A 27,868-nucleotide genomic window follows, 5' to 3' on the forward strand; every position below is an offset into this window, starting at 1 on the left:
ACTAGACATGGCTGAAGCGCTTCTTCCTCCAGATAAGTCTAATAAGAAGGGGGGGCCCCAACAATAACTGACTGCGCTCTCGGTAATCCTGCGACTACTCATACACAGACTGTGACTGCGCTCCTGGTAATCCTGCGACCACTCATACACAGACTGTGACTGCGCTCCTGGTAATCCTGCGACCACTCATACAGAGACTGACTGCGCTCTCAGTAATCCTGCGACCACTCATACACAGACTGACTGCGCTCTCGGTAATCCTGCGACCACTCGTACACAGACTGACTGCGCTCCCGGTAATCCTGCGACCACTCATACAGAGACTGACTGCGCTCCCGGTAATCCTGCGACCACTCATACACAGACTGACTGCGCTCCTGGTAATCCTGCGACCACTCATACACAGACTGACTGCGCTCCCGGTAATCCTGCGACCACTCATACAGAGACTGACTGTGCTCTCGGTAATCCTGCGACTACTCATACACAGACTGGCTGCACTCCCGGTAATCCTGCGACCACTCATACAGAGACTGACTGCGCTCCCGGTAATCCTGCGACCACTCATACACAGACTGACTGCGCTCCCGGTAATCCTGCGACCACTCATACACAGACTGACTGCGCTCTCGGTAATCCTGCGACCACTCATACACAGACTGACTGCGCTCCCGGTAATCCTGCGACCACTCATACAGAGACTGACTGCGCTCTCGGTAATCCTGCGACCACTCATACACAGACTGACTGCGCTCCCGGTAATCCTGCGACCACTCATACACAGACTGACTGCGCTCCCGGTAATCCTGCGACCACTCATACACAGACTGACTGCGCTCCCGGTAATCCTGCGACCACTCATACACAGACTGACTGCGCTCCCGGTAATCCTGCGACCACTCATACAGAGACTGACTGCGCTCTCGGTAATCCTGCGACTACTCATACAGAGACTGACTGCGCTCCCGGTAATCCTGCGACCACTCATACAGAGACTGACTGCGCTCCCGGTAATCCTGCGACCACTCATACAGAGACTGACTGCGCTCCCGGTAATCCTGCGACCACTCATACACAGACTGGCTGCACTCCCGGTAATCCTGCGACCACTCATACAGAGACTGACTGCGCTCCCGGTAATCCTGCGACCACTCATACACGGACTGACTGTGCTCCCGGTAAACCTGCGACTACTCATACAGAGACTGACTGCGCTCCCGGTAATCCTGCGACCACTCATACACAGACTGACTGCGCTCCCGGTAATCCTGCGACCACTCATACACAGATTGACTGCGCTCCCGGTAATCCTGTGACTACTCATACACAGATTGACTGCGCTACCGGTAATCCTGCGACCACTCATACACAGACTGACTGCGCTCCAGGTAATCCTGCGACTACTCATAAACAGACTCTGACCGCGCTCCTGGTAATCCTGCGACCACTCATACAGAGACTGACTGCGCTCTCGGTAATCCTGCGACCACTCATACACAGACTGACTGCGCTCTCGGTAATCCTGCGACCACTCATACACAGACTGACTGCGCTCTCGGTAATCCTGCGACCACTCATACACAGACCGACTCCCATGTGAGACCACCGATAACACTTCCTCCACCACTATAGCAGATCCCGCAGCACAGACATAGGATACGACCATATAAATAACACTTCTGGAGCTTCTCCGACCTGCAGATACAGGAGACCTTGTTACTTTACAGAGCCCAAGATAACAGAGGACAAGATCTTGTGGTCTGTAAAGGGAGAGGGGGGATTTTACATACCCCCCTCCATCACTACAATGTCAGGCTTCTTTGCTCCATTTATTTCTGACTTTATCCGTGAGCAGCAACTGAAAGTTTTGTGCCAAATAAAGAGTATAAATAGCATTAAACAGCCTCATAACGCCCACAGATGTGTGATCCCATCGCCCAGGAAACAACTCCAGCTCCCCAACAATATGACTGTAGCTGATTCCATCCTCCGAGCGGTGTATTATGTAACTGTTGCTCCCAGCATAGAACAAACAAACTGCTATTACAGAGCCCGATCCCCGATACAAACATTAACTCTCCAACCACATATTGCATTTATCAGATGGTTATCACCCTATAGGTGTCTATATACAGCCTGGTAACAGGATGATACTCACCGCACAGGAACACGCCTCAGCTGAATGACAGATGGAGCAGACTGCAATCTCCAAGAACACTGTGAGCATGCTCAGTGTGTCACTCAACGCTCCGACTGTGCCCACTAACAGCTTCATTATCAGGGGAGGGCTGGCAGATTGCAGCCTGGGGGCCGACATTCGGCTCTGCAGCCTATTAGGAACGGTAAAAGAAAGCAGGTGGCCCAGTGACTCGGCTCATAGTAGCCAACTATGGGCACAGCCCGGGGGGCACATGTCCTGTTCATTATACACCAGAGTTATGTAACACACCGACAATGAAACAGCGTCAGCACAAACACCTGGTGCGAGAGTTAGCGCTCAACGAGACGTACAGCGCTAATCTGGACATAGTCGTTGGGGACTCATGGAATGTGAATATGTGTTAGAGCATTATAGCCGTAGTATACAATGCAGTGGTCTCAGTGAGGGGGGTCCGGCTCTATCACAAGGACAAACTTCAAAACTAATTAAAATTATTTAAAATGGAACAAGCCCACGCTGTAGCCGTTACAGTGAGTACTTCAGTACTAACCCCCCCGAGAGAATAGTACTTTTGTGGGATCCCCACCATCATGCAGAGACAAGAGCACTATTATTGGGGGGGGGGGGGGATTTTGCGTGGGGGTTTGCAGTGATTCAGGGCACTACTACTATTGGAGGCTGTGGCTATTTACCACATTCCAGAGACCCCACTTTCCCGGACACCCACAATCGCCTATTGTCTATCTCAGCTAGAACACAATGCGTCTGTTCATGTGCTACAGCGCTGGAATAAGGGCCCCATCCCCTTCTGAGGCCATTCTATGTAATATACTTACAGTGTCTATATCACATTACATGCCGGCCCGAGCCCTCGGCCAGGTACATCATAAAACTCATACTAGGCAGGGCGGTATATCTGGATCAGAGACTCTTTGGGTCCATTACATTTAAAAAAAACATAACAAATAAGACACAACAGGCAGATAATTTAAAAGTCAGTGACCACAGACATGAGATGTCAGCACCCAACAGCGTGTAGGGAATAACTTCTGATTAAAGAAAAGTCCTGTACAAAATACCAAACTACTTTCCTGGTTTATTTCTGTATTTGTTATGTGAGATTTCTGCCACTTACAGATCCAGTATCCGGATAAGATGTGAATGTGACGGATTTCGTCAGGACAATGAAGCACCGCGATACTGATACATTGTACACATTACTGTACACACGTTTGCACCATTTCCTCCTCTATGTTCACATTTGCGGCAATCATCAATAACTAAATACTGCGACCGAGCTGTGATTACAGGGACGGGGTAAACAGAATAGGGTGGGGCCCCAATAATCTGATTGTCACCTGGAGGACAGAGGTAACACGCAGAGGACACTGTGATACAACAGACACTTACAGTAACGGGGAGCAGCACCCACATCGAGGTATCAGCGACACGTAGCAGTGAAGCGGTTGCCATGACGTCCTCGTGGGATATGAACGCAATAATCAGCAACCTGTGAAAGCTGCTGCAGACAATCAGGAGCTCAGAGATCAGCTCAGCGCGGATACACTTATCTGTAACACATAGCGGGATCCGTGTCCCACACACACCACACCGCCGCTCTCCCTCTGCTAACACACACCACACCGCCGCTCTCCCTCTGCTAACACACACACCCCAGTGCCGCTCTCCCTCTGCTAACACACACCCCCCCAGTGCCGCTCTCCCTCTGCTAACACACACCCCCCAGTGCCGCTCTCCCTCTGCTAACACACACCCCCCAGTGCCGCTCTCCCTCTGCTAACACACACCCCCCAGTGCCGCTCTCCTCTGCTAACACACACCCCCCAGTGCCGCTCTCCCTCTGCTAACACACACCCCCCAGTGCCGCTCTCCCTCTGCTAACACACACCCCCCAGTGCCGCTCTCCCTCTGCTAACACACACCCCCAGTGCCGCTCTCCCTCTGCTAACACACACCCCCCAGTGCCGCTCTCCCTCTGCTAACACACACCCCCCAGTGCCGCTCTCCCTCTGCTAACACACACCCCCCAGTGCCGCTCTCCCTCTGCTAACACACACCCCCCAGTGCCGCTCTCCCTCTGCTAACACACACCCCCCAGTGCCGCTCTCCCTCTGCTAACACACACCCCCCAGTGCCGCTCTCCCTCTGCTAACACACACCCCCCAGTGCCGCTCTCCCTCTGCTAACACACACCCCCCAGTGCCGCTCTCCCTCTGCTAACACACACCCCCCAGTGCCGCTCTCCCTCTGCTAACACACACCCCCCAGTGCCGCTCTCCCTCTGCTAACACACACCCCCCAGTGCCGCTCTCCCTCTGCTAACACACACCCCCCAGTGCCGCTCTCCCTCTGCTAACACACACCCCCCAGTGCCGCTCTCCCTCTGCTAACACACACCCCCCAGTGCCGCTCTCCCTCTGCTAACACACACCCCCAGTGCCGCTCTCCCTCTGCTAACACACACCCCCCAGTGCCGCTCTCCCTCTGCTAACACACACCCCCAGTGCGCTCTCCCTCTGCTAACACACACCCCCAGTGCCGCTCTCCCTCTGCTAACACACACCCCCCAGTGCCGCTCTCCCTCTGCTAACACACACCCCCCAGTGCCGCTCTCCCTCTGCTAACACACACCCCCCAGTGCCGCTCTCCCTCTGCTAACACACACCCCCCAGTGCCGCTCTCCCTCTGCTAACACACACCCCCCAGTGCCGCTCTCCCTCTGCTAACACACACCCCCCAGTGCCGCTCTCCCTCTGCTAACACACACCCCCCAGTGCCGCTCTCCCTCTGCTAACACACACCCCCAGTGCCGCTCTCCCTCTGCTAACACACACCCCCCAGTGCCGCTCTCCCTCTGCTAACACACACCCCCAGTGCCGCTCTCCCTCTGCTAACACACACCCCCCAGTGCCGCTCTCCCTCTGCTAACACACACCCCCCAGTGCCGCTCTCCCTCTGCTAACACACACCCCCCAGTGCCGCTCTCCCTCTGCTAACACACACCCCCCAGTGCCGCTCTCCCTCTGCTAACACACACCCCCCAGTGCCGCTCTCCCTCTGCTAACACACACCCCCCAGTGCCGCTCTCCCTCTGCTAACACACACCCCCCAGTGCCGCTCTCCCTCTGCTAACACACCCCCCCAGTGCCACTCTCCCTCTGCTAACACACACCCCCCAGTGCCGCTCTCTCTCTGCTAACACACACCCCCCAGTGCCGCTCTCCCTCTGCTAACACACACCCCCCAGTGACGCTCTCCCTCTGCTAACACACACCCCCCAGTGACGCTCTCCCTCTGCTAACACACACCCCCCAGTGACGCTCTCCTCTGCTAACACACACCCCCCAGTGACGCTCTCCCTCTGCTAACACACACACCCCAGTGACGCTCTCCCTCTGCTAACACACACCCCCCAGTGACGCTCTCCCTCTGCTAACACACACCCCCCAGTGACGCTCTCCCTCTGCTAACACACACCCCCCAGTGACGCTCTCCCTCTGCTAACACACACCCCCCAGTGCCGCTCTCCCTCTGCTAACACACACCCCCCAGTGCCGCTCTCCCTCTGCTAACACACACCCCCCAGTGCCGCTCTCCCTCTGCTAACACACACCCCCCAGTGCCGCTCTCCCTCTGCTAACACACACCCCCCAGTGCCGCTCTCCCTCTGCTAACACACACCCCCCAGTGCCGCTCTCCCTCTGCTAACACACACCCCCCAGTGCCGCTCTCCCTCTGCTAACACACACCCCCCAGTGCCGCTCTCCCTCTGCTAACACACACCCCCCAGTGCCGCTCTCCCTCTGCTAACACACACCCCCCAGTGCCGCTCCCCCTCTGCTAACACACACACCCCAGTGACGCTCTCCCTCTGCTAACACACCCCCCAGTGACGCTCTCCCTCTGCTAACACACCCCCCAGTGACGCTCTCCCTCTGCTAACACACACCCCCCAGTGACGCTCTCCCTCTGCTAACACACACCCCCCAGTGACGCTCTCCCTCTGCTAACACACACCCCCCAGTGACGCTCTCCCTCTGCTAACACACACCCCCCAGTGACGCTCTCCCTCTGCTAACACACACCCCCCAGTGCCGCTCTCCCTCTGCTAACACACACCCCCCAGTGCCGCTCTCCCTCTGCTAACACACACCCCCCAGTGCCGCTCTCCCTCTGCTAACACACACCCCCCAGTGCCGCTCTCCCTCTGCTAACACACACCCCCCAGTGCCGCTCTCCCTCTGCTAACACACACCCCCCAGTGCCGCTCTCCCTCTGCTAACACACACCCCCCAGTGCCGCTCTCCCTCTGCTAACACACACCCCCCAGTGCCGCTCTCCCTCTGCTAACACACACCCCCCAGTGCCGCTCTCCCTCTGCTAACACACACCCCAGTGCCGCTCTCCCTCTGCTAACACACACCCCCAGTGCCGCTCTCCCTCTGCTAACACACACACACATCCTGTCCAGTGCCGCTCTCCCTCTGCTAACACACACACCCCAGTGCCGCTCTCCCTCTGCTAACACACACCCCCCAGTGCCGCTCTCCCTCTGCTAACACACACCCCCCAGTGCCGCTCTCTCCTCTGCTAACACACACCCCCCAGTGCCGCTCTCTCTCTGCTAACACACACCCCCCAGTGCCGCTCTCCCTCTGCTAACACACACCCCCCAGTGCCGCTCTCTCTCTGCTAACACACACCCCAGTGCCGCTCTCCCTCTGCTAACACACACCCCCCAGTGCCGCTCTCCCTCTGCTAACACACACCCCCCAGTGCCGCTCTCCCTCTGCTAACACACACCCCCCAGTGCCGCTCTCCCTCTGCTAACACACACACACCAGTGCGCTCTCCCTACCACATGTCCCCTGCAGGCAGCTACACTGACAGTACGAGATTCAGGTTGTTCTTTACAAAGTGACCCCCGTCAGATACCGCTCACTGTACGTATCCTAATATCAGAGTTACAACCCTACACCCAGATTTTTAGGGCCTGAAAAATCATAAGATGCATCAACCAGGGAGGCGGCTCCTGTGAATATTGTTATTAATCTGGGTAGACAGTGTAGACTCACTGAGGACAGCTGACAAATTGAGAGTGCAAGCTCTTTGGAACAGTTCATCCATTCATTAGGAGCCAGTTCCATGACCGTGAATGCAGCCTATCACTTGATTAGGAACTAGTTCCTGAAATATTAGTCACAAATATCTCCATAATTAACTGATAAGCTGCATCCACATGAATATTGATTAGTACTATTGGGACGATTGATCCAGGAAATTGATTAGATCGCGATGAACGGGGTCCAGGAAAGGAACATTCTTCCCTTGTGAGAATAAAGCGTGGGGCAGTTGTTAGTCCTTCTTGTGAAATAACAGAGTTACACGGTGGGGGCCATACAGAAGGTAGCAGGTCCTTAGGCACTGTACAAGCCATCGTATTACAATACCCAGAACAGCAGAGATGGCTCCTCTGTGCCTCCAACAGCAATATCCTCCTAACAGCTCCCAAATGTGCTCAGCTATACCTTCAACATCCCCTCCACTGAGCAATGCTTACATTATGTGTGCAGAGACTGCCCTCTGCTGGATGGATGTGTAACAGCAGTGATGAGACATGCAGCCCTGCAGCCAGGTTCACTCCCCCCACACAGCTCAGACAGCGGATTTTATCAATAACATTTATTTATATAGCGCCAGCAGATTCCGTAGCGCTTTACAATTCGGAACAAAAATTAATACAACAAGACTGGGTAATACATACAGAGGTAAGAGGGCTGTGCTCGCAGGCTTACAATCTATTTAACAATGAGAGTTTGATTAAGATTTAAATAAGACAGAAAGTAGGGATAATATACAGTGTACGAGACTCTAACATAAGTCAGAGGGGGAGCAGAAATAGAAGGACGGGGACAATAGGGAAACCATAAAAGGGAGACAGCAATAGGGCGATTAGCGAGAGGAACTGGGTGATCTTAAGCAAGTGATTGCTAGAGCGAGGGGGCAGAGAGGAGACATACAAGGGGAGACTCGGGGTCCAGTGGATGAGAGGGATAGAAAGCAGTTGAGAGGCAGGTGTAATGGAAAAGGAGAGAAAAGCGTAGTGGGAGGAGTCAGCTACTAGGTAGAGACAGAGGCAACAGCACTGAATGGGGGAACCTAACCTGGGACATGTTCTCTAATAAATGAAGATCACCTGACCTGTGGCCTCTCTAACGCTCTCTGTACTTCTATAGTCCGCTCATGTGGCAGTGGGTGCAACGGTATCCATATTATCACACGCACCCGCTTCTTACATATTAGGAGACTTTCCACACAGCACCTTAGGATATCATCATCATTTATTTATATAGCGCCACTGATTCCGCAGCGCTGTACAGAGAACTCACATCAGTCCCTGCCCCATTGGAGCTTAGTCTAAATTCCCTAACATACACAGACACGGGCACACAGACAGAGACAGATAGACACACAGACTAGGGTCAATTTGATAGCAGCCAATTAACCTACCAGTATGTTTCTGAAGTGTGGGAGGAAACCGGAGCACCCGGAGGAAACCCACACAAACACGGGGAGAACATACAAACTCCACACAGATAAGGCCATGGTCAGGAATTGAACTCATGACCCCATTGCTGTGAGGTAGAAGTGCTAACCACTGATCCACTTCATAAAGTGACGTTATGAGAACAAGTTACATCGCACCACATTGAATTCTCCAGGGTAATTGATACATTTCTTACTATGGACTTTCACCAATTTCCTTTTCCCTCGGTACCCCCATTAATACATCCATATAACAGTATCTAGGGGTCTTGTCTCGCCTCTCTCTGGGAAGAGGTAAGAACTAGTCGCCCCCTTGTTTATAGGACAACAAAGAAACCCCCCTTCCTGAAACCCCCCTTTACCTCTGTGACACAGTTTCACTCCTAATCACATGAAGCATCGGAAATGTATAAATACCCTTTGTGTCCTGACCTACAGGTTCCTATAAACCTGGAAGGGGTATTCCAAATTAAATAAACATTTTTGGGAGACCGATCCCCATTGCCATATTTGTACCATGGTCCCTCCTGGAGAACTCCATACTCTCGGCAGCAGTCCTTCAGCCATCCGTGTCAGGCTCACCCTCTGTCTCCTACCGCACAAGGCTCCCTGGGCAGGGATACGGGAATATTGCTAGATACACACAGATACGCAGAGTTAAGGACAATTGTCTTTTAGTTCTGTATACATATAGGGCATTTATACTGCTGTGCATCTGGTACCATATATAATATGGGATTAACCAAGCATTGTCTTATATCTTCTGATTTCCATGTGTTGTCTATGCACCTGCTCTTAGGCCTATATAAGACCTTCAGGTGGACCCTTGCTAGATGTAAGCCCCTTTACCTGGAAGGAGTGCATCCCATTTAAGCTGCATATATATCAGTGTAGGACCGACGCTGGGATGCAGGCATAAACATTTTGATCCAAATACCTCATGTTCTCACTCTGTTAGATGCACACAGATATGAGGTGTACCCCCACTCTGTTAGATGCACACAGATATGAGGTGTACCCCCACTCTGTTAGATGCACACAGATATGAGGTGTACCCACACTCTGTTAGATGCACACAGATATGAGGTGTACCCACACTCTGTTAGATGCACACAGATATGAGGTGTACCCACACTCTGTTAGATGCACACAGATATGAGGTGTACCCCCACTCTGTTAGATGCACACAGATATGAGGTGTACCCACACTCTGTTAGATGCACACAGATATGCAGTGTTAAGGACAAGCACCTACAACAATTCTCTTTTACTTTGGACATGGGGGAAGTGTTTTCTCCCCACATATGTTGCTCTGGGAATACTCTCCCTGCTTTCTGTGAAGTGTACTGAAGGGGTATGGGGGGGGCAGACATGGATTACATCTGGCAGGAAGCGGCTGGCAACAGAGAGCCAAGAGCTTGTTTTATTGCCACCGGCTGCGTCATATCTTGGTAACAATTCTGGGAAGTTTATAAAGCGCAGGTGAGGATACAATGTCTGTAGGAGAGGTAACAATTCACTGCTTTTACACTACATGACCAGTTAAATCAACCAGCAAATATATATTTACAGCAGATTTACTGACACATCAAGTAAAGCTCCACAAGGAGGGGACAGAACTAAAATACATATTAAGGACAATAATGTCACATAAAACATGGGAACCAATGAGAAATAACAGCGTTCCATACAGGGTCCTCTTACCTCTCTATCTGTATTACCCAGTACTGTTTTATCAATGTTTGTTCCCAATTGTAAAGCGCTATGGTATCTGCTGGTGCTATATAAATAAATGTTGATGATACATGTTTGTTGGAGATTCCTTTCACATGTAGCGTTATACATTCTCCAGCAGATGGCGCCGTTACCTGACACCAGTTATCCTGAGGTTTCCTAAAGACACAAACTTCACTACTAATCACACCTATAACAATGGAAACGTAGAGGGACACTAAGTGTAAAGGTTACAGTTATATTCCACAGCAGACATTATCCAGTAACTAGGGCCCTGGTCGGATTCTAACCCATGGCCCCCATGCTGTGAGACAGCAATGCTAACCACTGTGCCATCCAGAGATTTGCATAGCCGAGAAAACAACATGAGTTACTCCCCGTAGGTGTCACACCAGCTCATAGAACGCTGAGAGAAAAGTTATTAGAAAGTTTCTCAAAGTTTTATAGAGAAGAGAATAAAATGGCACAAAGGTCACGTGCCCAGGTTACTGATTCCCAGTACATCACCATGTCAGATAATACAATGTCTGGAACTATTACAGTGTGATATCCACACACTGATTTCTGAGGAAGTTGGTTCTTGTATCTCTGGACAATCACTGACAGTCAGTTCATGAGCATGTAATCCTGCAACATTATCTGAGCAGTCACCAAACTCCTTCTACGTAGGAGAAAATTAAGAAAATGACTGACAGCAAACGTCAATAAATTAAAGGAGATATATACCTGAAAGATGCTTATTAACTATCATATCACAAAGACAGGGGTCTGCAGAGAGGGCAGCGGCCATAAGGCGGGGGGGGGGGGGGGGGGGCGTGGAGGGCCAGTGGCCACAAAGCAGGGGAGGGGGGGTGTGAGGGCCAGTGGCCGCAAGGTAAGGGGGGATGGGGGGGGGGGGGGGGGGGAGAACGTGGAGAGCCAGCGGCCACAAGGCAAGTGGGGGGGGGGGAACGAGAAGGGCCAGCGGGCACAAGGCAGGGGGAGGGGGGATGCAGAGGGCCAGCGGCCACAAGGCAAGGGGGGGGGGGGGGGGGGAACATGGAGTGCCAGCGGCCACAAGGCAAGGGGGGGGGGGAACATGGGAGTGCCAGCGGGCACAAGGCAAGGGGGGGGGGGGGGGGGAACGCGAAGAGCCAGCGGCCACAAGGCAGGGGGGGATGCAGAGGGCCTGCGGCACAAGGCAGGGGGTGGGGATGCAGAGGGCCAGCGGGCACAAGGCAGGGGGGGGATGCAGAGGGCCAGCGGGCACAAGGCAGGGGGGGGATGCAGAGGGCCAGCGGGCACAAGGCAGGGGGGGGATGCAGAGGGCCAGCGGGCACAAGGCAGGGGGGGGATGCAGAGGGCCAGCGGGCACAAGGCAGGGGGGGGATGCAGAGGGCCAGCGGGCGGCACAAAGCAGGGGGGGGTGATGGGAGGGCCAGCGCGTCACAAGGCAAGGCAGGTGGGGGGGGGGACATGGAGGGCAGCGGCCACAAGGCAAGGGGGGGAGGGGGGAGAACGTGGAGGACCAGCGGCCACAAGGCGGGGGGGGGGATGCAGAGGGCCAGCGGGCACAAGGCAGGGGGGGGGATGCAGAGGGGCCAGCGGCCACAAGGCAGGGGGGGGATGCAGAGGGCCAGCGGGCACAAGGCAGGGGGGGGGATGCCAGAGGGCCAGCGGCCACAAGGCAGGGGGGGATGCAGAGGGCCAGCCGGCCACAAGGCAGGGGGGGATGCAGAGGGCCAGCCGGCCACAAGGCAGGGGGGGGGATGCAGAGGGCCCAGCGGCCACAAGGCAGGGGGGGGATGCAGAGGGCCAGCGGCCACAAGGCAGGGGGGGGATGCAGAGGGCCAGCGGCCACAAGGCAGGGGGGGGATGCAGGAGGGCCAGCGGCCACAAGGCAGGGGGGGGATGCAGAGGGCCAGCGGCCACAAGGCAGGGGGGGGATGCAGGACATGTATTCAACACACATCACAAAACATAATTCTGCCTCTATTGTGTACTGTATTTACAAAGAGTTGAGAGGAGTTATGGAAGAAATATCTGCTGTACTTGGAAAGGGTTATTAGTAGGAAGAAAGGTAACACCACTGACCACCTGGGTAATCTCCTGATGAAACCTAATTCCACCTATTGTTCCTTCTTACAATCTGTTAATCTCCAAATACAATTAACGATTTCAAACTATTTGGATTCAGCACTGAGCTGTATTACAAATGACTATCAGGTGTTGTCAGCGAACTTCTGGTGCGGAGATCACTTGTAAATCCCCAGTGAGACGCACGATCTTCGTGGTTATTCTGGGTGCTGCTGGATTTGTAGTGTCTCTAAGGAGAGAGATTGATATTAAACCGCATCTCGCACACTCATTGAAGAGAAGAACTTGTGGTGGGATGAGGGAAGGATGGGACACGGGGGATTTTGAACATTTCAAAGCTTCAACAACTGATAGTTTAAGGTGTTTCAATTGGAACTAAAATGGATTAAATAATAAGCACCGATTGTAAAACTCCTCAGACTCACATTGTGACAGGACAAAGTCTGTAAACAATGACAGGGATTGAGGAATGATATTAGAGGAGATGGTGACAGCGGTGTCGAGCTCCTCTCTCCAGGAACACATCTTATGTCCTCACAAGTGTTACTGTAAAGGGTGCACTGGATCCATGACTGGTTTTGGATAGATTTGATACTGACTGATATAAGGTCGGTCGCTCGCACACGTGTAGATGTCAAATGACCACGATAGGGTGTTGGAGAAGGACTGTGCACTGGCAAATAGCGGACAAACAACATCTAAAAACATCTAACTAATAATAGTACATTTAGAACAATCACTGTATTATATTTTGGGACGGATGAAGCACACAAGCAGGGGGTTAGAGCCCCCTGTAACACGTTCCTTCAGTGTAGTGTGCAGCAACCGTTATATAAACAAGATGAATGAGAGGCCGCAGTCTGCACCGCGCAGGGGACTTGTTGCCAAGTTCAGGACCATAAAATGCTAAATAAGGTTACACAGTGTCAGCGGGAGGATGTTACACTGTGCAGTCCCAGGACTGGGAATGTTACCTCCCCCTGTCACAGACCCCTCGTACACAGCACGTTGTACCCGGGAAACACACAATGCAGATACTAATATCATCAGCAGTTATTTAAATAGCGCCACTAATTCCACAGCGCTGTACAGAGAACTCACATCAGTCCCCTTCCCCCATTGGAGCTTACAATCTAAATCCCCCTAATATACACACACAGACAGAGAGACTAAGGTCAATTTAATAGCAGCCAATTAACCTACTAGTATGTTTTTGGAGTCTGGAGGAAACTGGAGCACCCCAGAGGAAACACCACGCAAACACGGGGAGAACATACAAAACTCAATCGAACTCATGACCCCAGTAAGGCAGAAGAGCTAACCACTGATAGCCACCGTGCTGCCTACAGGACCTTTCCCAGGTAACATTACAGGGACATACACAGGACACCAGGAAAAGCAGCTGAATTAGGGGAATTGGAGATGGACACGTTACATTAGGGCTGTGTCCTGTAAACTAAATGTGCTGTTACCAAACACTGAAATATCGATATATATGTTACAGCTTCACCTGTTCCTTAAGGGAAATTGGTTATTTTGGCTTTTATTCAAAGTCTAACAAACATTCTTCTCTTCCAACAATGACAACAGGAGAAGACAATTATCTATAATAATAATAATAATAATAATAATAATAATAATAATAATAATAATAATACACACTTTGTAGTTACTAACTAAAAATAAGATGCACAAAGAAGTGTTTATGATGCACAATAAAAGCGGCAAAGCTGAGATTTACGAGACCATTACTGCAGCTTTAGAAGGTCATTACCAGGGGTGGGTGTAGTATAGATTTACATGGACATAATTACTGGGAAGGAGCAGGGATGGTGCATTCATAACATAATATCCAGCCCATCCCAAGTATCACTGCTGGGTTTATAGGTTCTGGAGGCCGTCTAGCTGCTATGTCTCAGGGGTTCTCTGCCACACGACCCGTCCGGCACCCAGCTAGTAAAGAGACCTTAGAGACCTGCGCTGTGTGAGAATCGTCCTTCAAAGCCTCGTCCTTCAGCAGTTACATCACATTAACAGTCTGGGTGCATGGAAGACTCATTACACCACAGCAAACAGAGTGCAGCTAATGCAACAAAACTTATTTCACTAAACGAGCCCGGATTTACCCGATCAATGCCGATACGCACGTGTCAGACTACTGATCATCTAGCCATCTGAATACATGAATATATGTAATGAGAGTCCACCAAAGTAGTCTGTGTTTTTCAGGAGCGCAGCTCCTTCGAACCATCAGTCAGGTTATTTGATGGCCCAACACCTACCCAAATCTCATCACTGAACGCGAGACAGGTCAGGCTTATCCTCCATAGAAACGGCTAACGTGACGGGTCTCTGACATGTACCACTCGCCAACATCACGGCATGGTCACCCTACCCAGAGACTAGGCAAATCCCATCACAACGCGTTTCATCACAAGCTGTGTTGTAGGAAGAATGTACTAGATGGAGGTAAAGTAATGCAATTAACTCTATTTTCATTACAAATAAAAATAATCCAGCCTCAGCGCTCAGCAGTGTGAAACCTCTAACATTTATATGGAGGCTGGATCAGCGCACTGTGCTCCGGTCCGGACAGAGCATGAAACAAAATACAGCGCATTTCCCTAGCGACCAGCGATCTGCATGAGCAGATTCCTTCATGTTGCAATGAGTGTGCTCAGATACCGCCGCTGAGCGCTCAATGGGAGCAGCGCTTCATTCGCTGACTGAGCGAGTAAAAACTGCGGTAAAAACAAAGGAAGAAACGTTTATTTTCTCGGAGACGTTACTGTTTATTAGGAGCAATAGTTTCCGGACTCACCAATGTTGCGGATATACAACAGGGAGGAACACAAAAACAAACGGTGGACACTGAAAACAACCACTGGGACTGGTGTTAGAGGTGGGACACCAAGCAGAACATACGTGTTCATTATTTCATGTAGGGAGCTTAGCGTACCACAGTCACATGTACAACACACGTCTCATGCAGAATGCTCCTGTAACACGTCACACATATAAACCCAACCAGATATTATCCTTCTACATCACATCACGATGACGGGGGATACAGTAATTAGCTCTATAACGCGTTACTAACAGGACCCTCTGTATAAGAAAATCACAACTTACCGCTAAATAGGTGACCATTGGGTATCGCTAGATTCTGACACAGTGAGGACAAGACATACGCTCTTCATCACACACGAGGGGCCCCATAAATACACCGCCACGCCCACCACTGAAGGCGTGACGTAGAGAGGATCACCCCGGGGTGATAAGGAACAGGGATCATTTATGGGCTCCAATAAAATCGCCATTGATAAAAAAAAAAAAAAAGGAACTCCGGCTCCCCCAGTTTATAACATAACTGATCACTGGATGTAAGTTATAAGTACATTGCAAATCACCGAGGAGTTTTGGAGTTACATATAGACAATGCCAGGGACCGACGTGACCACCAATATCCGTAACATCAGAGATCACTCATTATAAGCGATGACATCAGACGTCACCATTTATATAGACGGTTAGAGAGTCTCCAGCACGTGCGGAAGAAGAATTAGGCACACGATAAATCACCGCTAGGTCCGATATTGCATTAGTGTGTACGCTCCAGCGATGAACCATTATCGTTCCAGAGCTCATCGTACCGTTTGTTTGATTTTTAAACCGGACTAAAAATCTGGTTCAACGATAGAGCGATGTCGCTCGAATCCTGCAGTGTCCATAGATCTCTATGGAGTGCGCAGAGTCAGGATCGTAGTGAGTCAGGTGCTTAGTGTGTACACGTGAACCGGCTGCTGATCGGGGCTTCATTTATTTAATTTTTTTTATCAGTTGTTGGTAAAATCGTTATTGATAATAAATTGGGAGAAAATTTCTGTAGTATGTACCCAGCCCGACTGCCTGATCTATTGATGGCGGCAACATCAGCCTAGCGCAGTACAAATACAGACAGAGGAAGGCTCCCGGCTTTACACAGTGCTAGCGGGGAGCTGCCAGACAAACAAACATCCATGCCCACACTACACACACCCACCCATGCCCACACTACACACACCCACCCATGCCCACACTACACACACGCCCACACTACACACACCCACCCATGCCCACACTACACACACCCACCCATGCCCACACTACACACACCCACCCATGCCCACACTACACACACCCACCCATGCCCACACTATACATACGCGCACCACACACACACATCTATGTACACACTATACACACACTACGCTTGCACATTATGCACATCTAAGTACACATCTGTATGCATACTACAAACACACTACACACACCCATCTATGTACACACTAAACACGCGCACCACACACACAGCCATCTATGTACACACTATACTTGCACACTACACACACCCATCTACAGTCATGGCCAAAAAAGTTTTGAGAATGACAAATATTATTTTCACAAAGTCTGCTGCCTCAGTTTATATGATGGCAATTTGCATATACTCCAGAATGTCATGAAGAGTGATCAGATGAATTGCAATTAATTTCAAAGTCCCTCTTTGCCATGACAATTAACTTTATCCCAAACACAACATTTGCACTGCATTTCAGCCCTGCCACAAAATGACCAGCTGACATCAGGTCAGTGATTTTCTCATTAACACAGGTGAGAGTGTTGACAAGGACAAGGCTGGAGATCACTCTGTCATGCTGATTGAGTTAGAATAGCAGACTGGAAGCTTTAAAAGAAGGGTGGTGCTTGAAATCATTGTTCTTCCTCTGTTAACCATGGTTACCTGCAAGGAAACACGTGCAGCCATCATTGCTTTGCACAAAAAGGACTTCACAGGCAAGGATATTGCTGCTAGCAAGATTGCACCTAAATCAACCATTTATTGGATCATCAAGAACTTCAAGGAGAGAGGTTCAATAGTTGTGAAGAAGGCTTCAGGATGCCCAAGAACGTCCAGCAAGCGCCAGGACCATCTCCTAAAGTTGATTCAGCTGCGGGATCGGGGCACCTCCAGTGCAGAGCTAGCTCAGGAATGGCAGCCGGCAGGTGTGAGTGCCTCTGCACATACAGTGAGGCAAAGACTTTTGGAGGATGGCCTGGTGTCAAGACGGCCAGCAAAGAAGCCACTTCTTTCCAGGAAAAACATCAGGGACAGACTGATATTCTGCAAAAGGTACAGAGATTTAACTCCTGAGGACTGGGGTAGAGTCATTTTCTCTGATGAATCCCCTTTCAGATTGTTTGAGGCATCTGGAAAAACGCTTGTCCGGAGCAGGAAAGGTGAGCGCTACCATCAGTCCTGTGTCATGCCACCAGTAAAGCATCCTGAGACCATTCATGTCTGGGGTTACTTCTCAGCCAAGGGAGTGGGCTCACTCACAATTTTGCCTAAGAACACAGCCATGAATAAAGAATGGTACCAAAACATCCTCCAAGAGCAACTTCTACCAACCATCCAAGAACAGTTTGGTGATGAACAATGTCTTTTCCATCATGAGGAAGCACCTTGCCATAAGGCAGAAGTGATAACTAAGTGGCTCAGTGATCAAAACATTGAAATTTTGGGTCCATGGCCAGGAAACTCCCCAGACCTTAATCCCACTGAGAACTTGTGGACAATCCTCAAGAGGCGGGTGGACAAACAAAAACCTACAAATTCTGACAAACTCCAAGCATTGATTAGACAAGAATGGGCGGCCATCAGTCAGTATGTGGCCCAGAAGTTGATTGACAGCATGCCGGGGCGAATTGCAGAGGTCTTCAAAAAGAAGGGTCAACACTGCAAATATTGACTCTTTGAATAAACTTAATGTAATTGTCAATAAAAGCCTTTGACACTTATGAAATGCTGTAATGTTACTTCAGTATAACACAGCAACATCTGACAACAAGGTCTAAAAACACTGAAGCAGCAAACTGTGAAAACCAATACTTGTGTCACTCTCAAAACTTTTGGCCATGACTGTATGTACACAATACACACGCACCACACACACACACCCATCTATGTACACACTACACACACATCTATGTACATACTACAAACACTACACACACACACACACGCTATACACACACACACACATCTATGTACACACACGCATCACACATCAATGTACATATTACAAACACCTATCTATGCACACACTATACACACCTATGTACATACTACAAACACCTATCTATGTACACACTACACACACCTATGTACATACTACAAACACCTATCTATGTACACACTACACACACCTATGTACATACTACAAACACTACACACACACGCGCACCTCACACACTATACACACAAACCCATCTATGTACACACACACACTACACACATCCATGTGCATACTACAAACACTACACAAACGTGCACCTCACACACACCCATCTATGTACACACTATACACACCTACGTACATACTACAAACACCCATCTATGTACACACTACACACAGACACACCCCTCCGTGTACAGAGAGATAAAGAGATAAATATATTGCTGGATGCCGGAGTCTCAGGAGACAGCAGCCCTGTGAGATCTCAGCATACTGTATGTGACATGGGATCATGGGAAAACAGAATCTGACAGATAAACAGGATGTGCAGCTAGAAAATATGTATAAAGATGTACGAGACCCCAGGGTCGCTGGGAGACATAAATCTTCAATAGAGGAGGGGTCTCTGCTCTGTGTATAGCTCAGATTTGGGGACCCCCCTCCTCCTTGCGCTCAATGTGGATTACGGCACACTGGTCCTCTCTAGGGATTTGGTCTGAATTCCTCAGAGACTCGCAGCCGGCCAGCTCTGAGAAACTCATTTCCAGCCTTTCATTCAACATGTACAAACCTGAAGTGATTGCTCAATAAAGGTGCATTTCATGAGTCAGGAACGCTCCCTCCCAGCTACACCAAGAGCACTACATCAGCACTGTGCTCAACGAGATAGAGAGAAGCTCTTGGGCCCACAAGAGAAGACAGGGGGCTGGCAGCATGTATATAATATAAATATATATGGGCAGCAGAGTGCCTAAGCCTTTCATACTCCAAAAACATATTAGTAGGTTAATTTACTGCTATTAAATCATGTGCAGCACGGTGGCTGAGTGGTTAGCACTTCTGCTTCACAGCACTGGGGTCATGAGTTCAATTCCTGACCATGGCCTTATCAGTGTGGAGTTTGTATGTTCTCCCTGTGTTTGCGTGGGTTTCCTCTGGGTGCTCTGGTTTCCTCACACACTCCAAAAACATACTAGTAGGTTAATTGGCTGCTGTTAAATTGCCCTTAGTCTCTCTCGGTCTGTGTGTGTATGTTAGGGGATTTAGATTGTAAGCTCCAATGGGGCAGGGACCGATGTGAATGACAGATATTCTCTGTACAGCGCTGCAGAACTGGTGGCTCTATATAAATGATTCTCCAGGATGTGACAATACATGGATAAATACACGGTAAGATGTGTACGTCATTACCTATGGTTAGCACAGCCCGCGACCGCTGATCACTGCCGCTATGAGGCCGCGTATTACCAGCGATAGAACCAGATGAAATAACATCGCAGCCTCTGAGGAAGGACAATCTCCCAAGTGTAACATATATTTTCTTCCTACTTTCCTGTATGTGAGTCAGGGGTTTATTTCCAGGTAACAGGACCAGTGTATTGTGGGTCACCAGGTCTATAACATTAATGATCAGAGACAGCAGAGATTGCACAATCACAGGAGAACAAAGCAGCACAACAGTCATTAGACATGACAAAAAGCAATATATCAGCTGACAATACCCTACTGCTCCTTTAACAACCCTGTGAGTCACGTCTGCCACAAAACAACAGTGTCTGGATATCACAAACGCAGAACAACAGGTCCCCATACTCCGTACCCCCGGGAAGCTCGTGCTCCCATAGTTTCCATCATTGATAGAGCATGAAATGACACAGAAATACCCTAATGTCACTTACTTTATGTAGTATCTCGCACCTTCAAACGTATAGGCCTCTTCCCATCCTGTGGGTAGATCTAGAAGGGTAAACACAAAGCACAGGTGTATAAAGAGCATCCAGTGTGGACAGTCATCCCTCCCATGGCAGACAACCGATAAATAACATAACCCTGTGTGTGAGATGTCACCTTGCGCAGTGTAGCTACTAGTACTGGGAACAGAAAGCAGCAGGTACAGGTGCGACCATAATATGCGCCCCCTGGGGGTGTGGCTAGACTAAGCAGGTGATCCTTATCCGACACCATGCGGAGATCTCTCTCTAGTCTGACTAGCGCACTTGTACACTTAGCCAAGTGCGTTTGGTAAATCTAAGTTCTGCCTACACGTGCACTGGAATATTCAGAGATATCATCCGTATAGTCCCCGAGAATGTGACAAGGCTCCACAGACATGGAGCTACTCCGCGGGTTTAATACAAACTTTTCTGCAATCACTACATTATTTATAGAGGGAAACAGCCATCTGCGTTTCCAGAGGATATTGTCCAACAGTTATTAGATTGAGGCCAACAGAGCTGATCCGCCAGAGGCAGTCTGGATACGGCACATAATGCTCACACTTTTGTAGACACTTTGTGTGTGTCATCTACCTCTACATGGGGCGTTTTTCAGCCATGGAAGAACGGGCCGAGGGTCTCACCTACAAACCTGCGTCCCCAGCAGGAAACTGCCAGCAAATCCTGCGTGTGGACAGCAGCCAAATACATGTCTGCGGCACCGCACCAGATCGCGGCAGCCGGCAGCCACCGCTATTTCCTGCAAATATTTACAGACCACTGTGTCTGGCCGCATGAAAAGGCCGGAGCCGGACAAGACCCTTCCTCCCGCTTCCTGCATATTACACCGCCGGACCCTTCCTCCCTCTTCCTGCATATTACACCGCCGGACCCTTCCTCCCTCTTCCTGCATATTACACCGCCGGACCCTTCCTCCCTCTTCCTGCATATTACACCGCCGGACCCTTCCTCCCTCTTCCTGCATATTACACCGCCGGACCCTTCCTACCTCTTCCTGCATATTACACCACCGGACCCTTCCTCCCTCTTCCTGCATATTACACCACCGGACCCTTCGTCTCTCTCTTCCTGCATATTACACCACCGGACCCTTCCTCTCTCTTCCTGCATATTACACCACCGGACCCTTCCTCTCCCTTCCTGCATATTACACCGCCAGACCCTTCCTCCCTCTTCCTGCATATTACACCGCCGGACCCTTCCTCCCTCTTCCTGCATATTACACCGCCGGACCCTTCCTCCCTCTTCCTGCATATTACACCGCCGGACCCTTCCTCCCTCTTCCTGCATATTACACCGCCGGACCCTTCCTCCCTCTTCCTGCATATTACACCGCCGGACCCTTCCTCCCTCTTCCTGCATATTACACCGCCGGACCCTTCCTCCCTCTTCCTGCATATTACACCGCCGGACCCTTCCTCCCTCTTCCTGCATATTACACCGCCGGACCCTTCCTACCTCTTCCTGCATATTACACCACCGGACCCTTCCTCCCTCTTCCTGCATATTACACCGCCGGACCCTTCCTCTCTCTTCCTGCATATTACACCGTCAGACCCTTCCTCCCCCTTCCTGCATATTACACCGCCAGACCCTTCCTCCCCCTTCCTGCATATTACACCACCGGAACCCTTCCTCCATCTTCCTGCATAATTCACAGCCAGACCCTTTCTCCCTCTTCTTGCATATTACACCACCGGACCCTTCGTCTCTCTCTTCCTGCATATTACACCACCGGTCCCTTCGTCTCTCTTCCTGCATATTACACCGCCGGACCCTTCGTCTCTCTCTTCCTGCATATTACACCGCCGGACCCTTCGTCTCTCTCTTCCTGCATATTACACCGCCGGACCCTTCGTGTCTCTCTCTTCCTGCATATTGCACCGCCGGACCCTTCGTCTCTCTTCCTGCATATTACACCGCCGGACCCTTCGTCTCTCTATTCCTGCATATTACACCGCCGGACCCTTCGTCTCTCTATTCCTGCATATTACACCACCGGACCCTTCGTCTCTCTCTTCCTGCATATTACACCACCGGACCCTTCCTCCCTCTTCCTGCATATTACACCACCGGACCCTTTCTCCCTCTTCCTGCATATTACACCACCGGACCCTTCCTCTCTCTTCCTGCATATTACACCGTCAGACCCTTCCTCCCTCTTCCTGCATATTACACCACCGGACCCTTCCTCCCTCTTCCTGCATATTACACCACCGGACCCTTCCTCTCTCTTCCTGCATATTACACCGCCAGACCCTTCCTCCCTCTTCCTGCATATTACACCGCCAGACCCTTCCTCCCTCTTCCTGCATATTACACCGCCGGACCCTTCCTTCCTCTTCCTGCATATTACACCGCCGGACCCTTCCTCCCTCTTCCTGCATATTACACCGCCGGACCCTTCCTCCCTCTTCCTGCATATTACACCGCCGGACCCTTCCTCTCTCTTCCTGCATATTACACCACCGGACCCTTCCTCCCTCTTCCTGCATATTACACCGTCAGACCCTTCCTCCCTCTTCCTGCATATTACACAGCGAGTAGAACTTCACATTTCATTACACAATTATATATAGCAGTAGTGAGTATGAGACAGGCTGGACATTATATATATATATATATATTGCACTATGTCCAGCACTTTATTGGCTGCATCGTCACCACCTTTAATTTGACGTTGCAGCCAATAAAATTCAACTGAAGATCAAATAAAATAAATAACTGAAGAATAGAAATCCTATAATACCATGGTTGCACAAGTGTACACACCCTTTCAGAGATAACCACATTGAATATCACGTTACATACACCTAACAGCAATGAAAGTGATTAAAACCAAATAAAGATCAGCTGTTCCTGTAGGATTCAAAATATCTATTGATCTCATCATTTAAAGGTACCAATCAGGAGAGGGGTATAAAGGAATATTAATGGCATTAAATGTACCATGGAACACTGTGAAGACAAGTGGAGACAATGTGGCACATCAGGGACACTGCCGAGACCGGCAACGTCCGTCCAAAGCTGGTGACAGTACAAGAAGATAACTCATCAGGGCGGCTACTAAGAGGCTATAGAAACATTACAGGAGCTGCAGGGATTTCTGGCAGGAACCTCCCGTATTCTGCACATATCTGGGCTTTGGTGTAGGGTGATGGGATGAAAAACATTTACTACAAAAAACAACATCTAAGTTGTTGTAAATTTTGCAAAAAATACTCCAAACCATGTGTGAAAATGTCTTATGGTCTGATGAGTCTAAGGTTCAACTTTGTGGCCTTCATCCTAAAAGATATGTTTGGCACAAAGATAAAGCCACTCACTACCCACAGATCACCTAGTGTGAGGCATGGGGGGGGTGGGCAGAGACCTAGTCAGGACAGAGGACATAGCTCCAAGATATCTTATCACAAAACCTGATGGCCTCAGTCAGAAAACTAAAGATGAAGAGGAACTTCCAACATGGTAACGATCCAAATCAGCCAGCGGTGGCTTCAGAAAAGGAAGAGAACGTTTTGGGGGTAAAAGTATTAACTTTAAAGTGAATATTTAAAGCGCCAATGACTTTAAAGCCGCTTTAAATTTTCATTGCAAAGTCGCCAAATAACGGCAACTTGCAAAAATCAGAACTTAATACATTTACCCCTTGGAGTGGCCCAGTCCTCAATCCCATGGAGAACCTGTGGAATGAGCTACAGAGCCGAACACAGGAAAACCCCTCACAACCTGATGCACCTTGTCTGCAGGGAAGAGGGAGATAGAAAGTCCAGTGCAAAGTATTTTATATATCTATATATACACATACACACTATTATAACTATAATAAAAGCAAAAGGTGTTCCTGCAAAGTATTAGTCTAAGGGTGTGCACACTTATGCAACTGGGGTATAGAAGGTTTTTATTCTCAGTTTGTTTGTTTTTCACTTGAATGGTGTTGGTTGTACGGTCACAGTTTAACACTGGCTTTATGCAGTGCATTATAAGTCATAGATAGCACTACTGAGTAAGACATATAGTAATTATAAGTCCTGAGCATGACAGTGTATTATACATTATATATAGTAGTACAGAGTATGTGACAGGTTGTATATGGTGCATTATATAATATATAGAGCAGTACTAGAGTATGACATTGGCTGTATAGTGTATTATATGTTTTATTGATTAGTAGTGACTATGACAGATGCTGTATACTGTGCATTATTTGATAGTTATAGCAGTACTGAGTGTAAGTGTATTATACATTACTGAATGCAGTACTGAGTATGACAGGTTGTATAGTGTATTATACATGATATACACTGACCAGACAACATTAAAACCACCTGCATAATAATTGTGTAAGTCCCCATCTTGCTACCAAAACAGCTCTGACCCGTTGAGGCCTCCACAAGACCTGTGAAGGGGTCCTGTGGGATCTGGCACCAAGATATTAGCAGCAGATCATTTAAGTTCTGTAAGTTGTGAGGTGGGGCCTCCATGGCTCGGACTTGTTTTTCCAGCACATCCCACAGATGCTCGGTCAGACTGAGATCTGGGGAATTTGGAGCCAAGTCAGCACCTTGACCTCTTTGTCCCGTTCCTCAAACCCTCAAACCATTCCTGCAGTGTGACAGGGAGCATTATCCTGCTGAAAGAGGCCACTACCATCAGGGAATACCGCTGCCATGAAGGGGTGTATTTGGTCTGTAACAATGTTTAGGCCGGTGGTACGTGTCATTGTAACATCCACATGAATGCCAGGACCCAAGGTTTCCCAGCAGAACATTGCCCAGAGCATGACACTGCCTCCGCCGGCTGCCTTCTTCCCATAGTGCATCCTGGTGCCATCTCTTCCCAGGTACATGATGCACACGCACCCGGCTGTCCACATGGTGTAAAAGAAAACGTGGTTCATCAGACCAGGCCACCTTCTTCCATTGCTCCATGGTCCAGCTCTGGTGCTCATGTGCCCATTGTAGGCACTTTCAGTGGTGGTCAGGGCTCAGCATGGGCTCTCTGACCGGTCTGTGGCTGCGCAGCCCCATACCCAGCAAGCTGCGATGCTCTGTGTGATCTGACACCTATCACAGCCAGCATGAACTTCCTCAGCAACAGTGCTACAGTAGCTCTTCTGTGGGATTGGAGCACACAGATAGTCTTAGCGCCCCACGCGCATCAGTGATCCTTGGGCGCCCATGACCCTGTCTCCGGTTCACTGGTTGTCCTTCCTTGGACCACTTTAGGTAGGTACTAACCACGGCATACCGGGAACACCCCACAAGACCTGTTGCTTTGGAGATGCTCTGACCCAGTCATCTAACCATCACAATTTGACCCTTGTCAAAGTCGCTCAGATCCTTACGTTGCCCATTTTTCCTGCTTCCAACACATCATCTTCAAGAACTGACTGGTCACTTGCTGCCTAATATATCCCACCCCTGTCAGGTGTCATTGTAACCAGATATTCAGTGTTATTCCCTTCACTTGTCAGTGGTGTAATGCTGTGTCTGATCTGTGTTGTGTATGACAGGGGTGGGATACAATACATTATATATAGGATGACATATAACAGTACTGTATACTGTGTAATATATATGACATAATATATAGAATACCATAGACTGTAAGCTGTGAGCAGGGCCCTCTTATCTCTCTGTCTGTATTACCCAGTATTGTTGTTTGCTTCCAATTGTAAAGCGCTACGGTATCTGCTGGCGCTATATGAATAAATGTTGATGATGATATAGAATAGCACTAGAATGTAATATACATGATATATAGCAGTACTGAGTATGACAGATGCTATATACAGTGCATTGTATGACCTAGAGCAGCACTGAGTATGACACAGGACATAGATAGAGCAGCACTGAGTATGACACAGGACATAGATAGAGCAGCACTGAGTATGACACAGGACATAGAGCAGCACTGAGTATGACACAGGACATAGAGCAGCACTGAGTATGACACAGGACATAGAGCAGCACTGAGTATGACACAGGGCATAGATAGAGCAGCACGGAGTATGACACAGGACATAGAGCAGGACTGAGTATGACACAGGACATAGAGCAGCACTGAGTATGACACAGGACATAGAGCAGCACTGAGTATGACACAGGACATAGAGCAGCACTGAGTATGACACAGGACATAGAGCAGCACTGAGTATGACACAGGACATAGAGCAGCACTGAGTATGACACAGGACATAGAGCAGCACTGAGTATGACACAGGACATAGATAGAGCAGCACTGAGTATGACACAGGACATAGATAGAGCAGCACTGAGTATGACACAGGACATAGATAGAGCAGCACTGAGTATGACACAGGACATAGATAGAGCAGCACTGAGTATGACACAGGACATAGATAGAGCAGCACTGAGTATGACACAGGACATAGATAGAGCAGCACTGAGTATGACACAGGACATAGAGCAGCACTGAGTATGACACAGGACATAGAGCAGCACTGAGTATGACACAGGACACACAGCAGCACAGAGTATGACACAGGACATAGATAGAGCAGCACTGAGTATGACACAGGACATAGAGCAGCACTGAGTACGACACAGGACATAGATAGAGCAGCACTGAGTATGACACAGGACATAGAGCAGCACTGAGTATGACACAGGACATAGAGCAGCACTGAGTATGACACAGGACACACAGCAGCACAGAGTATGACACAGGACATAGATAGAGCAGCACTGAGTATGACACAGGACATAGAGCAGCACTGAGTACGACACAGGACATAGATAGAGCAGCACTGAGTATGACACAGGACATAGAGCAGCACTGAGTATGACACAGGGCATAGATAGAGCAGCACTGAGTATGACACAGGACATAGAGCAGCACTGAGTATGACACAGGACATAGATAGAGCAGCACTGAGTATGACACAGGACATAGATAGAGCAGCACTGAGTATGACACAGGACATAGATAGAGCAGCACTGAGTATGACACAGGACATAGATAGAGCAGCACTGAGTATGACACAGGACATAGAGCAGCACTGAGTATGACACAGGACATAGAGCAGCACTGAGTATGACACAGGACACACAGCAGCACAGAGTATGACACAGGACATAGATAGAGCAGCACTGAGTATGACACAGGACATAGAGCAGCACTGAGTACGACACAGGACATAGATAGAGCAGCACTGAGTATGACACAGGACATAGAGCAGCACTGAGTATGACACAGGGCATAGATAGAGCAGCACTGAGTATGACACAGGACATAGAGCAGCACTGAGTATGACACAGGACATAGAGCAGCACTGAGTACGACACAGGACATAG

The 27,868-nt window shown here is 49.6% G+C and overlaps 1 protein-coding gene across 9 annotated transcripts in view; it reads right to left on the minus strand.

Annotated features, from left to right (window-relative positions):
* Positions 1-27,868, minus strand: part of PLEKHA5 (pleckstrin homology domain containing A5) — an 87,316-nt gene that overhangs the window by 57,929 nt on the left and 1,519 nt on the right. For 8 of the 9 annotated variants that reach the window (XM_075210818.1, XM_075210817.1, XM_075210823.1 and 5 more), the window contains exon 3: positions 20,493-20,550. In XM_075210818.1, coding sequence (XP_075066919.1) covers positions 20,493-20,550 — 58 coding nt within the window. Of the gene's footprint in view, positions 1-2,158; positions 2,241-20,492; positions 20,551-27,868 lie in introns of those variants that run through there. The other variant, XM_075210824.1, reaches the window with a different exon arrangement.

This window comes from Mixophyes fleayi, chromosome 4, assembly GCF_038048845.1.
Source record: "Mixophyes fleayi isolate aMixFle1 chromosome 4, aMixFle1.hap1, whole genome shotgun sequence".
In the NCBI taxonomy this organism is placed as follows: domain Eukaryota; kingdom Metazoa; phylum Chordata; class Amphibia; order Anura; family Limnodynastidae; genus Mixophyes; species Mixophyes fleayi.